Consider the following 16,796-nt stretch of genomic DNA (forward strand, 5'->3'; position numbering starts at 1 on the left):
CGGGCCGGGGCAGGGCCCGGGAGCGAAGCGAGCGAGGGGAGGGGAGGGGAAGGCGCCGAGGCTCAGGGACCGCACAGGGAGCGCGCGCACCGCCCGCCGCCCCGCGCCCACTGCCGATGCGCTTCCGCGCAACCCCTACTTATGACCTCCGGCGCAGTCCAACTGCCGCCGCGCCGCGGGGGAGGGCCGGGGCAGCACAGCCGCTCCTCAGCCGGCCTGTCCCCTCCAAACTTGGCCCTCCGCGCCCGAGGAGCGCGGGGTCGCCGCGTCACAGCAGCCCGCGCCTTCGTATCTCCCGTGTTATCCCGGGTTATCCCGGGATCTCTTCCCCCTTGGGCGCGCTTTGGCTTGGCTCAGAGCTGCGGGCGCATTTTGTTCATGCCCTATTCACGAAGACCGCTTACGCTCAGCTCCCGCGCAAGCACCGTTGCCCGCCTGCCCCTTGCAGCGGCGCCACGCAAACCGCGTACGGCACCTATCCCTTGCAGCGGCGCCACGCAAACGGCGTACGGCGCCCATTCCTTGCAGCGGCTGTACGCAAACCGCTCCGCAAACCGCGTACGCCGCCCGTGAGGGGGGGCGCCCGTCCCTTGCAGCGGCTGTACGCAAACCGCGTACGCCGCCCGTGAGGGGCGCTGGGTGGGGTGGGGGGGTGGTGGTGAAATGGCCGTGGGGGCAGCGGGAAGGGAGAAGGGGCGGCCTGAGGCCGGCACCGGGCGCTAGAGAAGCCGCGGCGCTTAGTGCCAGTCCCCGCGGCCGCCCTTCCTCTGCTGCTCCATGCTGCGGCCGGCGCCACCTCCGGGCAGCGGTGACCTTCCCGCGGGTCCCACAAAATGGTGCCCGTGCCTTCCCCCTCAGACGCTTCATGGCAGGGGAGTCCCCTCCTGAGGCTTCATGGTGGTTTTTATTTTATTTTATTTTATTTTATTTTATTTTATTTTTTCCCTTTAACTTCTCCAGCGGAATCGGTGCTTTTTCATCAGTCTAGAGTGAAAAATGAGAGCAAAGACATTCATTCTTGTAGTTTGGGGAATGTCCCAGTTACTTGTGCTGGGCCTTGGTCCCTCTACTACAAATTTCCCCTGATTTTCCAATCTGTTTTGGGCGGCGTTTTTCTGCCCTGTATGTGACTAACCTGACAGTGACTTCCCTGCTCACGCCCTCCCCACTCCTCCCAACCTGATCATGGAAAACAAGCTCAGTGTTGCCCAAATGCTCCCAAGTAAAGGCTGTGCGTGAACAAGGGTAGCAACTCCCATGCAGGTAACATTTTATTACAATTTAACAGTGAAGGGCAAAGAAGTACAAAATATACAGGGGGAGACAAGGTAAAGGCCTGGATTTGGGCTAAGTACGGAGTCAACGTTGCCAAAACCAAACTGCCCACATTCGTATGTTTCACTGCTCTAGAGTGTGTATTTCTAAGCAGTGTTTGTTTCAAATTCCATTCAGGAATTGTATGGAATTCCATTTAAACTCAGCTGGTGTTATCACCTGTGTGTTTTACAAACTAAAGGCCAAAATGGAAGGGGTTGGCACTGGAGCAAGCAGCAGCTGTCTAAAATCTGCATCCCCCGAGATCTGAGGGCATGTGAGAGCAGGGGGAGGCTGCAGCGCTTTCAGAGTTCATGAGGATGTTTGTAAAGAAATGCCACATCATGTGGCAGAATCCACATCCCGAGTTGTCACAGGCTTTGTCACAGATGTATTAGGCAGCAGTGTGGCTTGAATAAACTTCTACCACTCCAAACTTCCCTCCTGGATACAGAACATCCCAGAACTCTGTGTTTGTACGCGGGACTCTCCCCTGGCAACCACATGCATGCAGTCTCTCCTGCCTGGCTGGTCAGCCCAGCTCAGTCTGGCCTCAGTTCCCATTTTCTCTTCTGTTTCTCTGAGTTGGGTGCAGATTGAGTCTGCATTTCTTTTAGCTGTTCTAGAAGGATGTAGGAAATTTTGTGTAGAAAGGAGTTTTGTGCTACTTTGTGCAGGAAAGAATTCCAGGTAATGTGCCTCCCTTCACATCTGGATTATCTCTAATCCACCCACTGCCACTGCCCTGCACAGACCAGTGAATTCATCCTGTACCCAGTCCTGCGAATTAACAACTAAAGCTTTTATTGAAACCTTCATTGGTACCTACATCTCTATGAGTAAAAAGATTTTAGAGCAATTTGAAATCATTACTTGGAGGCAGCTGAAGTGTTTGTGCCATTATTGACCTGGCCTTCATTCCCCACGCTCTGTTCTGGGCAGGGTTCAGGTGTGCAGGCTGGGAAATCTCCCTCCCTCACCTTCCTGCCTCACTTCTATTTTTCCATGTCGAGAGCCTTTTCACAGCCGTTTGCAGCACTAGAAAAGCGAAGGAAATGTTTTTTAATGTATCATGAAATGTTTTGTAATTTCTCAGTGGTTGCCAGCCAGCAATAATATTTTTTCAAACCCTTAAGTTTCCTTTGACATGGGAATCAAATTTACCAATTTGGTTTTTTAAACTTTTTAAGATTTTTTTTTTTTTTTTTTTTTTTTTTTTCGCAGGAGGGGGGGGTTTTTTTTTGTATTTTTTAAATTTTTTTTTTTTTTTTTTTTTTTTTGCAGCAGAGGAGGGACTTTTGTTGTAGTTACAGCCTTAAGAATTGGTATCTTGAGATATTTAAGAGTATCCCTTTAACGGTGGTAAGGTAGAGCTCCCGAGAGGAGTCCGGTAGAGGCCCTCGGTATCCAGTTACCGGGAGAAGCCCAGCGTCCTGGCCTCGCTGGTTAGAGCCGGATGGGGCTCTGCAGGACAGCCAGCACGGCTCGTGCCCGGGTTTGGGCTCGGGGCCCGCGGCTCAAGGGTGCCCGGGCCATGGACCGGGCTCATTTCCCCGCGAGCCCCTGAGGGAACCCCCGGGCCCTCCCCGAGGCCCCGCCCCGCCCAATCAGGAGCCACGGGGCGGCCGCGCGGGGAGGTTTTCCCGAGCTGCCTCGCGCCGCCGTGACGCACCGCACCGGGAGAGCTCGCTCCCAATGGGCGGCCGTCTTACAAAGCTCCTTTGTGCGACCGCAGAGAGCCGCGCGCTGATTGGCCGCGGCGCCGGCGGTGCTTCCGGCCATGCTGCGCCGGGCGCGATTGCATCATGGCGGGACGGAGGTGAGCGGGGGGGCCCGGCCCGGCCGGGCTCAGCTCCTGCGGCTCCGGGACGCGAGGGCGCGCCGGCTGCAGCGGCGTGCCGGGGGAGCCGGTGCTGGGCGGCACCTTCGGGGTGTGGCGGGAGAGCGGCGGCTCGTGGGCCGGCAGTGGCGGTGCTGTCACCGCGGGAGCGGGTCCGGCCGGGCTGGCAGCTCCCCCGCGGCCTTTAGCGTTGTTAGCTCGTGTTTTGTGTGTACAGCGTCACCTTCATGTGCGTGTTTTACTGCCTGGGTGCTGTACGGATTCTTTGCTTTTTCGGCATTTTAGGGATTACCTATAGGAGGTACTTCTTAAAGGTTAGCCAGGTGCCTTATTGCAGGGCTTGATACTTAGCAACTCTTGGTTTCATTACTTATTTGTATTTCAGGGCTTAATGCTTAGCAATTCTTGGTTTCATTAGTTATTTGGACAAAGAACTTAAGGTCCCTTACAACGTGTAGTATGTCTTAAGCATTCCCTTCAGCATCTTTTTAATAGGGGATTTGATGAATGCACCCTTTTTATTGCTGCAGCTGCGGTGACTTTGATATCTCCAGCAATCTTTGGCTTCCACACCCCGGGAGCCTTTTGGAAACTTTAATTCGGTTTGCTGGTGACATGCTTAGAAAGCAGCTGTCAGGTAATAGAATTCAGTTGTCACATAAAAGCAGTGTTCAGTAACTCAGCTGACAGTGGTTCCTGACTTTTTATTAAAAAGACGTAATTCAAAGTTATTTCAAGATAACCTAGATTTCTTTTTTTCACCATGATGTGTTACATTTTTAATCGAGGTAGCATGATGGCAACAAACATTTCTTAAGCCATCACAAGATACAGTGTAAAACTGGGCTCTTGCATAGCATGAAGCTTTTGTATCTCAAGACAGCATTGATGAGTGTGCTTATTGCTTTGGCAATGTTTTAATTGGCCTTTCAGTGTTAAAGGAAATCCTTGCAGGGGGACAGCTGGGCCAGTGTTGCAGTTTTATTCCCTTTATAAGACACTTGCACAGGATTTTCAGAAGCAACGTTTGTTCTGTAGCTCAGCATTCTCTTCCCATCCTTCCTTCCTTTTGTTTTAAACTTGGTTGTTTCCACCCGTTCTAGAAATGGAGAATTTTGGCTATCAGGTGAACGGTTTAGACTGATGTTACACCAGAACAGAAAAAGGCAGAAATGGGGGGCCAGGTGTGTATGGAAAATAGAGCATTGTTTAATTTTGGAGAAAGCAGCTGTAGGTGAGGAAAGGAAGCTACTTGTCTTTGGAGGGAGCTTTGGTCTCTTTTACAAAATAGTTTGTGGGAGAAGGTGACTGGAACAAGAGTAAGAGACTGATCATAAACCCCTGGAAATGAGAAACCTTTTGTACACCTTTAGTTCCTCCTGTGTTTTTATATTTACTATTTCTCAGTCAACAAAATGGTTAATATCATGAAGTCCACTTTGTTTTAATCGTATATCTGATTATGGAAAGTACAATATTTCTCAAATGTGGGTTCACTTCATTCATAATGGTGTTGTAATTGAATTTTTATTGTTTTTTTAAAAATTAATATTTTAAAAAAGTACACAGGAACTTGCTTTTATGGTTTTAATGCTTTTTTTTTTCTTGTAGATAAGAAGCCCAGCTTAAGTCTCAGACTGCTGTAGTACAATCTCCAAACTTTTGACACCTTTGCTAGTGAATGTTATCCTCTAGAAAAGTGAGTGTACTTAATAAAAACTTGCTTAATGGTGCATTGTCTTAAACTCTGACACTTCTTATCAGCAGAAAATGCACAGAGAACCCTTCCTGTGTTTATTGAGCTCTGTAGATGTGAAGTGTTGTCTGAAAATTGGGTTTTATTAGATGTGTTTGTATAATTTCTGTAATATGGTTTGTGATGTTTTTGCTCAGTCTGTGTTCAAAGTAATGAAGTTGTCCTTCATTATTTTGTGATTGAAAATACCCAGATTGCTTATAAAGAGCTTTCTTTCTGTGCTGTAGATATTCATACCTCTGCCTATAAAATGATTGTTAGCTCTTGGCTTTTTTTCTCAGCTGAGGTTGAGCCATGGCAAGATTTTCAGTGTGCTTTTGCCTTTTAAGTCAGTCTGTTTAAAATTCTAAATTCCCATAAAATTCAGGTTTGTAACTTGGACAAAATGACCGGTAGTGATGGTTGCACCTTAATTCCCAACAGTATTTATTCCCCCCTGCTTCTGATGCAATAGGCCTGTTGCTGAGGGAGTGGGTGGTTTGTGCCCTGTGGTTGCTGGACACTGCTGTGCCCGTGCAGTGCTTCAGTTGGGAGGATGGGCCCACAGTGACTCTGTGACCTACGCAGGGAGGCTGTGAGCCGTGAGCAGCCTCCTCAGCCCTGCCACAGGCACAGCCCAGCCCAGCCTGCCTGCTTTCCTCAGGCCCGGCAGCTGGCCGGGCTCCAAACCCTGTGCAGTTCGCTGATGTGGGAGGGCTGAGCTGGAGCTGAGTACCACGTGCAGATCCTTAAGCCTCAGTGTCCATGTGTTCCTGGGTCCCAGGATGAGGGAAGAGAGGAATCTGACTCCATATTTCTTAGAAGGCTGTTTTATTATATTATTATATTATATTAAAAAAGTGCTATACTAAACGATAGAGAGAAAAGAATACCTCAGAAGGCTAGAAAAGGATTGAATAATAAAAACCCGTGGCAGACTCAGAGTTTGACACAACTGGTTGTGATTGGTCATTAAGTAAAAACAATTCACGTGAGACCAATCAAAGATGCACCTGTTGGTAAACAACCTCCAGACCACATTCCAAAGCAATCAGATAGCTATTGTTTACATTTCTTTTCTGAGGCTTCTCAGGAGAAAAATCCTGGTGAAGGGATTTTTCATAAAAATATTGTGACACCTCAGGTCAGCTGGCTTGTGGGAGATAAAAGCTCTAAGGCTGAATTCTTTTATCATTTCCATTGTCTCTGTGATCAAGTCACTGAGAAAGGACACAGCCTAATCAGTGCTTGGAGGCAGAATGGTGAAAACTATTACATGTTCTGTGTAGAGTAACTCACTGTGCTCAGGCTGGTTATTACTTTTTAAAATACATCCAGGCCATGTCCATGTGTTCCTTGTCAGCCCCTGATTTCCCCTCCAAATGCTGTGTTGCCTGTGCACCAGGTTGTGGGATTCTCAGTTATAATAATATGGTAAAGCATAATTTGGGTTTATTAGTGGAGAGTATGGTTTGTCATGAATACAAAAGTGGTGGAGTTGATGTGTAGCATCATAGGGGTTCAAGCCTTGAGCTGGCAATTTTTGTGGTGTTCTGGGTTTCATTTAAGCAAATGTTTTGGAGCTTCAGCTGTAACTGAAAGAATTGTCTTCATGCATTTGCCTTTGTTGCTGCTTTATGGTTAAATCCCAAGACTCAGGCCTTGTGCTGCTACTTGTAATTCTCTAATGCTGAGCGAAGCTCAAAGCTGTAGTAGCTACTTCTGGTGTAAGTGTGCTCAGGAGCAGCAGCACTGAGAGGTGGAAGAACCCTTTTATTCTCTGGCATCATCTGTTACAGCCTTCATAACCAATTTTCTCCTGTTAGGGAGCTGCTGTCTCAGAACACCCTTATTTCTCAGAGCTTTGTTTAGTTCTTGCTGTGGCATTTTATTGAAATCTGACCCCTTTCCATCTCATAGCAGGTCTGGAACCAGGCAACTGCTGTGTGTTCCTAATTATTTTGAGAATTCCTCTTCCCTGTGTTGCTTGTACAGCATGGAAGTGGCCTGTTGAGGCTTAGTTGTAATATACTTATAACACTCATGTTCATCTTTGCAGTTTTTCAACTGTGCTCTCTGCAGTCTGGCTGCTTTTAGGGGCATCTGAGATTGCTGGCACAGCCTGATGGAAAATGCTCTTTTAAGCATGTAAACAGTTTGTGAATAGATGTAGAGTGAAAAGGAGCCCCTTCTTCAGTAGTTTAAAGTGAAACTCTCTGATATAAACTGGTGCTGAAGGTTATTTGAACTTGGAAGCTTTTCTTGAAGAAAAAAACCCAAACCTGTAACCAAAACATAATTTGCCCTTTGACTGTTTTCTCTAGGAAACAGAAATAAAAACATGATAAAAAAGGGAACAGTCATAGTTGAATGAATGGAGAATCCTTTTCCTGTTCCAAAACTTTGGTGTGAGTCAGTCGAAATTAGGCTTTTTTTAGAAGGGAGTGCTTGCTTCCATACCTGCTATGAATCAGGCTCTTTGGATTGGTGATATGGATTTGAAAGATGTAAGTTATATATGTGGAGTTGTTTATTCTCACTTCTGTTCAAAATGTATTTTTCTCTTATTGATCCTGGTTGGGAAAGAATGGTTCAACAAGTTCCAGAAAACATAAATTTTCCAAATGAGGAAGAGAAGATATTGACGCTCTGGAAAAATCTTAATTGTTTCAAGGAATGCCTGAAGCAATCAAAGAACAGACCTAGGTAAGAATCTGTTAAAAGCTGTAGCAATTGTGTGTGGCAGTGCAGGGTTGGCTTGGCTGTAATTACTCTTTGTTTTTCCTTGGTTCTGTAAACAGCAGCTGCTCCCTTTGCCAGCAGCAGGCCTGGCTCATGCTGCTGTCCCTTTATATTTCACTTGATGAAGAATCAGCAGTGTTCAAACAGTTGTAATAAACCTGTAATTTCCTGCCTGGTGGGTTTGTAAGAGAAATGGGGAGGTAAGCAAAGAGCTCTTCCCACTGTGGAGCTGTGGAGCAGCGTGCTGGGGTGTGCCATGGGAATCCTGGTAGGAGCTGAACAGGCTGGAATGTTCCCTTCAGTGCCACTGCCAGCGTGGCACCTGTGCTGCCTGATGATGGAAGAGGAAGGAATGGACATTTTCCAAGTGAAACACAAGTAGTATAAGTATGGAGTCACCCTGCCTGAAGGCTTGCTGCTCAGTTTTTGCTTTAATGAGGAACGTTTTGTGTTGTAGGTTTAACTTCTACGATGGCCCCCCGTTTGCCACAGGGCTCCCCCACTATGGCCACATTCTTGCAGGGACCATCAAAGACATCGTGACCAGATTTGCTCATCAGAGTGGTTTTCATGTTGACAGAAGGTTTGGCTGGGATTGCCATGGCTTGCCTGTGGTATGTGTCATGAATTTACCTGCGGATATTTCTGTAGGTTCCTCTTTCCCTGTTGTTCCCTGCTTATCACTCATATTTCTGTTGCTTTTATACCTGACATTGTTGCTAAAAGAGAAATGGAAGTTCCTTGTCCAGTGTGTTTCTCTGGCTTTTGTGTCTGGTGAGTTCAGGAGCTTCCTACTGGTCATTGCTATGAACCTGTATTTATTTGGTTCATAGTTCAGAAACTGGTGTTTTGTTTATTTTTCTGAAGAAACTAAAGAAACAGTCATGCCAGGGTGAGCCTTTGAAATCCCTCCCTAGCTCAGGTGCAGCTCCCATGAAATCCAAAAGGTTAAAGGAGGCCCCTGAGCCTCATTAGAATGTATAGGACACAAAGTATCCAGGGGAATCCTGAAAGCTTTTGATAACAGCATGTTTTGTTTGTTTGTTTTCCGTGCTCCCAGGAATATGAGATTGACAAGACTTTAGGCATTAAAGGGCCAGAGGATGTGGCAAAGATGGGGATTGAAGCTTACAACAAAGAGTGCAGAGGGATTGTGATGAGATATGCCAAGGAGTGGGAGGTGAGTGGAGGCTCAGTCCGCGTTCTGCTGAGCATTTCTAAATGTGTTTGTGCAGGAGTGTTTCAGGTGGGGGGAACTTCATCCTTTTGTCTGATTTTGTGCATAAATCTCATGTCTTTAAGCTCCTGTTTCTCCCCTGTGATCCTGAAAGGGGAACAAAAAGAGTACCTTTGTGGCTTGGAACACACTGCTGTGCTGTCAAGAGAAGGTTACTTGCAGGTTACCTGGGGCTCAGAGTGTCTAATGAGCTACACTGAACAAATAACAGATATGTTGAATAGTGTCTCTTTTTCTGTCTTCCCTTATATAGGAAATTGAAAGAGCTGACTTTGGTTTTCTAATGGAGCCATTAAAGAAAATTAACATTAACCTCACTGCTTTTCTGCTCCTCCTTCCCCACAGTCTTTTCATTGGAGAGTGCAGGGCAGCAGCTTGTAATTTTGGAAGAACAGAAATTCTCACAGAAATACCCACAAGAGGTGTGGGTAAACCCTCAGTCTTCCCAGAGAATATTGGTGTCAGCTTTTCATCCCAGGAGTACAGGGAGAGTGTTCCTGTCTGCAAGTTTGAAGAATGGTAGTTCTCTAAAGTTATTTCCAATAAAGCTTTATCTTAACCTTAATTTTTTTTTTCCTAGGCAGAACAGTCCTAATTATTTTAATTTTTTTCCTCCTGCAAAGGCTCTTCTACTTCATCACACTCCTCTACATGTTTCTAGTCTTGCTGTATTTCTTTTCATGGAAATAGGAGTTTCTTACTTGAGTATCACTTGCCTCTTGCCCTTGGGACCATTTTGAAGTTACGGCCAGTGTCTGAAGAAACCAGAGGTGCCTTGGGTAGAGAAACTGTGGCCTAAACCTCAGTGAGTGGCTGGATGAAAAGCAGACAGTTTTTTTTTTTCAAATTGCACTCTGAAATGTTGTATTTCAAACCCATCATTGATAATTCTTTGTTGCTTTTAGAAATAAAAAAAGCAAGATTCATTCTGGTTTGTTGTGGTGGTTTAACCTTAGCTGGCAGCCAAGTACCAATGAGTGGAGATAAAAACAGTTTAATTGAAGCAAAATAAAATATTATAATGATGCTAATGATAATAAAAATAGTAAAAGAGGACAGAGGGAGCAATAAAAGCCAGGAAAACCAAGTGATGCCCTGTCTGGCTGCTGAGTGATGCCCAGCCTGTCTCTGCCCAGTGATTCACAGCTCCTGGCCCAGTCCCCCCAGTTCCCTGCTGGGCACAATGTCCTGTCCTATGGAGGGTCCCTTTGGCCACTTGGGATCAGCTGTCCTGGCTCTTCTCCCACCCAGCTCCTTGTGCAGCTCCTGGCTGCCACAGCCTGGGAAACTGAGAACTCCTTGCTTCGGGCAAGCACGACTCAGCAGCACCTAAGCCAGCAATGGGTTAACAACATTATTCCTATCCTAAATCCAGAACCCAGCACTATACCAGCTGTGAAGAAAGTTAACTCTATCCCAGCCACACCTGGAACATTTGTGGTTCATTTTCCATCCCTTTTAACTTGAAAGTGCTATACTAAACGATAGAGAGAAAAGAATACCTCAGAAGGCTAGAAAAGGATTGAATAATAAAAACCCGTGGCAGACTCAGAGTTTGACACAACTGGTTGTGATTGGTCATTAAGTAAAAACAATTCACGTGAGACCAATCAAAGATGCACCTGTTGGTAAACAACCTCCAGACCACATTCCAAAGCAATCAGATAGCTATTGTTTACATTTCTTTTCTGAGGCTTCTCAGGAGAAAAATCCTGGTGAAGGGATTTTTCATAAAAATATTGTGACACCTCAGGTCAGCTGGCTTGTGGGAGATAAAAGCTCTAAGGCTGAATTCTTTTATCATTTCCATTGTCTCTGTGATCAAGTCACTGAGAAAGGACACAGCCTAATCAGTGCTTGGAGGCAGAATGGTGAAAACTATTACATGTTCTGTGTAGAGTAACTCACTGTGCTCAGGCTGGTTATTACTTTTTAAAATACATCCAGGCCATGTCCATGTGTTCCTTGTCAGCCCCTGATTTCCCCTCCAAATGCTGTGTTGCCTGTGCACCAGGTTGTGGGATTCTCAGTTATAATAATATGGTAAAGCATAATTTGGGTTTATTAGTGGAGAGTATGGTTTGTCATGAATACAAAAGTGGTGGAGTTGATGTGTAGCATCATAGGGGTTCAAGCCTTGAGCTGGCAATTTTTGTGGTGTTCTGGGTTTCATTTAAGCAAATGTTTTGGAGCTTCAGCTGTAACTGAAAGAATTGTCTTCATGCATTTGCCTTTGTTGCTGCTTTATGGTTAAATCCCAAGACTCAGGCCTTGTGCTGCTACTTGTAATTCTCTAATGCTGAGCGAAGCTCAAAGCTGTAGTAGCTACTTCTGGTGTAAGTGTGCTCAGGAGCAGCAGCACTGAGAGGTGGAAGAACCCTTTTATTCTCTGGCATCATCTGTTACAGCCTTCATAACCAATTTTCTCCTGTTAGGGAGCTGCTGTCTCAGAACACCCTTATTTCTCAGAGCTTTGTTTAGTTCTTGCTGTGGCATTTTATTGAAATCTGACCCCTTTCCATCTCATAGCAGGTCTGGAACCAGGCAACTGCTGTGTGTTCCTAATTATTTTGAGAATTCCTCTTCCCTGTGTTGCTTGTACAGCATGGAAGTGGCCTGTTGAGGCTTAGTTGTAATATACTTATAACACTCATGTTCATCTTTGCAGTTTTTCAACTGTGCTCTCTGCAGTCTGGCTGCTTTTAGGGGCATCTGAGATTGCTGGCACAGCCTGATGGAAAATGCTCTTTTAAGCATGTAAACAGTTTGTGAATAGATGTAGAGTGAAAAGGAGCCCCTTCTTCAGTAGTTTAAAGTGAAACTCTCTGATATAAACTGGTGCTGAAGGTTATTTGAACTTGGAAGCTTTTCTTGAAGAAAAAAACCCAAACCTGTAACCAAAACATAATTTGCCCTTTGACTGTTTTCTCTAGGAAACAGAAATAAAAACATGATAAAAAAGGGAACAGTCATAGTTGAATGAATGGAGAATCCTTTTCCTGTTCCAAAACTTTGGTGTGAGTCAGTCGAAATTAGGCTTTTTTTAGAAGGGAGTGCTTGCTTCCATGCCTGCTATGAATCAGGCTCTTTGGATTGGTGATATGGATTTGAAAGATGTAAGTTATATATGTGGAGTTGTTTATTCTCACTTCTGTTCAAAATGTATTTTTCTCTTATTGATCCTGGTTGGGAAAGAATGGTTCAACAAGTTCCAGAAAACATAAATTTTCCAAATGAGGAAGAGAAGATATTGACGCTCTGGAAAAATCTTAATTGTTTCAAGGAATGCCTGAAGCAATCAAAGAACAGACCTAGGTAAGAATCTGTTAAAAGCTGTAGCAATTGTGTGTGGCAGTGCAGGGTTGGCTTGGCTGTAATTACTCTTTGTTTTTCCTTGGTTCTGTAAACAGCAGCTGCTCCCTTTGCCAGCAGCAGGCCTGGCTCATGCTGCTGTCCCTTTATATTTCACTTGATGAAGAATCAGCAGTGTTCAAACAGTTGTAATAAACCTGTAATTTCCTGCCTGGTGGGTTTGTAAGAGAAATGGGGAGGTAAGCAAAGAGCTCTTCCCACTGTGGAGCTGTGGAGCAGCGTGCTGGGGTGTGCCATGGGAATCCTGGTAGGAGCTGAACAGGCTGGAATGTTCCCTTCAGTGCCACTGCCAGCGTGGCACCTGTGCTGCCTGATGATGGAAGAGGAAGGAATGGACATTTTCCAAGTGAAACACAAGTAGTATAAGTATGGAGTCACCCTGCCTGAAGGCTTGCTGCTCAGTTTTTGCTTTAATGAGGAACGTTTTGTGTTGTAGGTTTAACTTCTACGATGGCCCCCCGTTTGCCACAGGGCTCCCCCACTATGGCCACATTCTTGCAGGGACCATCAAAGACATCGTGACCAGATTTGCTCATCAGAGTGGTTTTCATGTTGACAGAAGGTTTGGCTGGGATTGCCATGGCTTGCCTGTGGTATGTGTCATGAATTTACCTGCGGATATTTCTGTAGGTTCCTCTTTCCCTGTTGTTCCCTGCTTATCACTCATATTTCTGTTGCTTTTATACCTGACATTGTTGCTAAAAGAGAAATGGAAGTTCCTTGTCCAGTGTGTTTCTCTGGCTTTTGTGTCTGGTGAGTTCAGGAGCTTCCTACTGGTCATTGCTATGAACCTGTATTTATTTGGTTCATAGTTCAGAAACTGGTGTTTTGTTTATTTTTCTGAAGAAACTAAAGAAACAGTCATGCCAGGGTGAGCCTTTGAAATCCCTCCCTAGCTCAGGTGCAGCTCCCATGAAATCCAAAAGGTTAAAGGAGGCCCCTGAGCCTCATTAGAATGTATAGGACACAAAGTATCCAGGGGAATCCTGAAAGCTTTTGATAACAGCATGTTTTGTTTGTTTGTTTTCCGTGCTCCCAGGAATATGAGATTGACAAGACTTTAGGCATTAAAGGGCCAGAGGATGTGGCAAAGATGGGGATTGAAGCTTACAACAAAGAGTGCAGAGGGATTGTGATGAGATATGCCAAGGAGTGGGAGGTGAGTGGAGGCTCAGTCCGCGTTCTGCTGAGCATTTCTAAATGTGTTTGTGCAGGAGTGTTTCAGGTGGGGGGAACTTCATCCTTTTGTCTGATTTTGTGCATAAATCTCATGTCTTTAAGCTCCTGTTTCTCCCCTGTGATCCTGAAAGGGGAACAAAAAGAGTACCTTTGTGGCTTGGAACACACTGCTGTGCTGTCAAGAGAAGGTTACTTGCAGGTTACCTGGGGCTCAGAGTGTCTAATGAGCTACACTGAACAAATAACAGATATGTTGAATAGTGTCTCTTTTTCTGTCTTCCCTTATATAGGAAATTGAAAGAGCTGACTTTGGTTTTCTAATGGAGCCATTAAAGAAAATTAACATTAACCTCACTGCTTTTCTGCTCCTCCTTCCCCACAGTCTTTTCATTGGAGAGTGCAGGGCAGCAGCTTGTAATTTTGGAAGAACAGAAATTCTCACAGAAATACCCACAAGAGGTGTGGGTAAACCCTCAGTCTTCCCAGAGAATATTGGTGTCAGCTTTTCATCCCAGGAGTACAGGGAGAGTGTTCCTGTCTGCAAGTTTGAAGAATGGTAGTTCTCTAAAGTTATTTCCAATAAAGCTTTATCTTAACCTTAATTTTTTTTTTCCTAGGCAGAACAGTCCTAATTATTTTAATTTTTTTCCTCCTGCAAAGGCTCTTCTACTTCATCACACTCCTCTACATGTTTCTAGTCTTGCTGTATTTCTTTTCATGGAAATAGGAGTTTCTTACTTGAGTATCACTTGCCTCTTGCCCTTGGGACCATTTTGAAGTTATGGCCAGTGTCTGAAGAAACCAGAGGTGCCTTGGGTAGAGAAACTGTGGCCTAAACCTCAGTGAGTGGCTGGATGAAAAGCAGACAGTTTTTTTTTTCAAATTGCACTCTGAAATGTTGTATTTCAAACCCATCATTGATAATTCTTTGTTGCTTTTAGAAATAAAAAAAGCAAGATTCATTCTGGTTTGTTGTGGTGGTTTAACCTTAGCTGGCAGCCAAGTACCAATGAGTGGAGATAAAAACAGTTTAATTGAAGCAAAATAAAATATTATAATGATGCTAATGATAATAAAAATAGTAAAAGAGGACAGAGGGAGCAATAAAAGCCAGGAAAACCAAGTGATGCCCTGTCTGGCTGCTGAGTGATGCCCAGCCTGTCTCTGCCCAGTGATTCACAGCTCCTGGCCCAGTCCCCCCAGTTCCCTGCTGGGCACAATGTCCTGTCCTATGGAGGGTCCCTTTGGCCACTTGGGATCAGCTGTCCTGGCTCTTCTCCCACCCAGCTCCTTGTGCAGCTCCTGGCTGCCACAGCCTGGGAAACTGAGAACTCCTTGCTTCGGGCAAGCACGACTCAGCAGCACCTAAGCCAGCAATGGGTTAACAACATTATTCCTATCCTAAATCCAGAACCCAGCACTATACCAGCTGTGAAGAAAGTTAACTCTATCCCAGCCACACCTGGAACATTTGTGGTTCATTTTCCATCCCTTTTAACTTGCTGTGCTTCAGCAACTGGTGTTTTTACAGTGCTGGTTAGTCCAAGCACTTGATTTTTTGGGTGGTAAATGGATTTTGTATTTTGTTTTGTACATAAACTTGTGCATGTATGTGTGTATTTTAGATGATAAATAAAAATAATGAAATTTGTTTAAATATCTTTTGACTTGTAATAAATTCAAATTTATTTTGGATTAGTGCTGGGAGAGGAATTACCAGCATTCCTGTTAGATAGTGTTCATTTTCTGCCTGGAGTGGTTAGCAAATATTTGAGCCTTATGAAAAATAGAAAAGGTTCCTTGGCTGTGTGAGATCTTACAACGCTGAGACCAAACATAATGCTCCAACTTTGTGGATCCTGGTGCTGATCAGTCCTAGGCTATGTATCTTATTAGTGGAGTGTCAGAGTGGCTTAAAGGTCAGGATGGAAACTGATCCATGTCAGGAGCTCAGGTGTTGTAAGAAAGTGTGGAGGTGAGGGAATGAGTGTGTTTTGTGTTCACTTTGCTGGTTTGACATTCAGTGTGGGCTGTGTGTAACAGTGTCAGGACAGGTGTCCCTGCCTTGGCTCTCTGCAGAGCTGGGGGGATTGGATGGCTGTGAAATCCCACTTGTCCCAGTGAATCCCACAGCTGGCTCATTCCTCATTGGTGTCTGAATGTGACCATGACCTGTCCTGCGCCAGGGGCTGGCACCTGTCACTCCTGTGGCTTTGGCAGCCCTCTCATGGCTCTGGGAAGTCAGAGAAGGCAGCTGGCCCTGGAGGAGTTTGATAACTTGTCCTGTATCAATTTCTTTCAGCATTGCTTTGTCTTCAAGTTACATCATGTTTTCATGGAACTGAAAGCTGATAGACTTCTGGGTTTTCACTGTCTCTGCAACAAGTGGTCTTAAAAATAGAAGTGAGACCACTGTAATGAAAAGCAATTTTCAGGCATTTGAACCTTGGCTGAACCTTGAGTGATGCACCATTTCTATCTGATGAATGATCCAAGTCATCTACTGTTTTTGCTGTGTTGAACACATTTGCCTGTTGTGTGACCTTGGTTCTAAATAACCCTGTTCATGGTTTCATTCCTTCCTTATTTCTGCCTGTATGAATGCACTGTTTGGAACTATTGTCAGGCTAAAATACTTTATAGATGTTATACATTGAGATGGGACAAACACTGCTCTTAAAAACCAGCTGATTTTTATTTTACAGAACATATATTGGTAATGCATTGTGACAATACATTGTTAAGATGCCTTTCAATCTCTGTTTTTGTGTCTTAACAGTTCAGTGTTACCAGATTAGGACGCTGGATTGACTTTGAAAATGACTATAAAACTCTTTACCCTGAGTTCATGGAGTCTGTGTGGTAAGTGAACACACATTGCTTTGGGGATTTGAAATGCGAGAAAGGCTTCATTGCAAGCATGTGTTGGTCCATGTATCACTAGAACGGTTCAGAAAATGCCAAATGCAGATAAAACATCAGGCAGAGGAATTAAAGTGATGTGAAATCTCTTGATGTTCAAGTGATGAATGTGTCCCATTTTTTCCTTCTCCAGGATAGCAGGGCTTTGCAAAATAAAGTGCGCCAAGACTGCCTTTAATGAGCCCTGAAATCTCACTGCTCCATGCCTACTTAAAAGCAGTTCTGAAGATCTATTAATATGGTCCTTAGTTGGTTTAGGAAGTTACATTCTAGCTCTGCATTCTTGATGTTCTTCACACTGTCAGCTGTAAATGGCAAACTGTCCAAGCTCAGTTTAGCACCAAACCTCTTCTTCAAGGCTGATTTTAGAGGCTGTGAATCTGCTGTTATCTTTTTCTTGGCAGCACAGTTTGACAACTGTCTTGGACTCCTGGTGCAGAGCTTAATAAAGTTTG

At 44.8% G+C, this 16,796-nt stretch overlaps 2 protein-coding genes and 1 non-coding gene across 9 annotated transcripts in view; all 3 read left to right on the plus strand.

Moving 5' to 3' along the window:
• Nucleotides 1–3,070: 3,070 nt before the first annotated feature.
• LOC121365652 (isoleucine--tRNA ligase, cytoplasmic-like) lies at nt 3,071–9,760 on the plus strand. Of its 7 annotated transcripts, XR_005957046.1 has the most exons (7): nt 3,073–3,133; nt 4,766–4,853; nt 7,476–7,595; nt 8,089–8,245; nt 8,692–8,811; nt 9,214–9,387; nt 9,492–9,760. XR_005957046.1 is itself a non-coding variant. In XM_041490012.1 (6 exons), exons 3-6 carry the CDS (start codon nt 7,477–7,479, stop codon nt 9,066–9,068), a joined length of 531 nt encoding a protein of 176 aa, XP_041345946.1. In that variant the 5' UTR covers nt 3,071–3,133; nt 4,766–4,853; nt 7,460–7,476; the 3' UTR covers nt 9,069–9,199. The 7 variants fall into 7 exon arrangements, 6 of the variants coding, with proteins under 6 accessions (XP_041345946.1, XP_041345947.1, XP_041345948.1 ...); XM_041490012.1 differs by lacking the exons at nt 9,214–9,387; nt 9,492–9,760 and adding an exon at nt 8,934–9,199 and having other exon boundaries at nt 3,071–3,133; nt 7,460–7,595; XM_041490013.1 differs by lacking the exons at nt 9,214–9,387; nt 9,492–9,760 and adding an exon at nt 8,934–9,199 and having other exon boundaries at nt 3,071–3,133; nt 7,466–7,595.
• On the plus strand, nt 5,394–5,527 carry LOC121365654. The gene has a single exon (XR_005957047.1). It is a non-coding gene; the product is annotated as a small nucleolar RNA SNORA84 (small nucleolar RNA).
• Nucleotides 9,761–12,028: 2,268 nt separating the features above from the next.
• Nucleotides 12,029–16,796, plus strand: part of IARS1 (isoleucyl-tRNA synthetase 1) — an 84,680-nt gene continuing 79,912 nt past the window's right edge. The window contains exons 1-4 of the mRNA XM_041490009.1: nt 12,029–12,183; nt 12,677–12,833; nt 13,280–13,399; nt 16,199–16,281. Of these exons, the coding sequence (XP_041345943.1) occupies nt 12,029–12,183; nt 12,677–12,833; nt 13,280–13,399; nt 16,199–16,281 (515 nt within the window). The remainder of the gene's footprint in view (nt 12,184–12,676; nt 12,834–13,279; nt 13,400–16,198; nt 16,282–16,796) is intronic.

The sequence above is a fragment of the Pyrgilauda ruficollis genome, unplaced genomic scaffold (assembly GCF_017590135.1).
Source record: "Pyrgilauda ruficollis isolate IOZ18807 unplaced genomic scaffold, ASM1759013v1 scaffold97, whole genome shotgun sequence".
NCBI classification, from domain to species: Eukaryota; Metazoa; Chordata; class Aves; order Passeriformes; family Passeridae; genus Pyrgilauda; species Pyrgilauda ruficollis.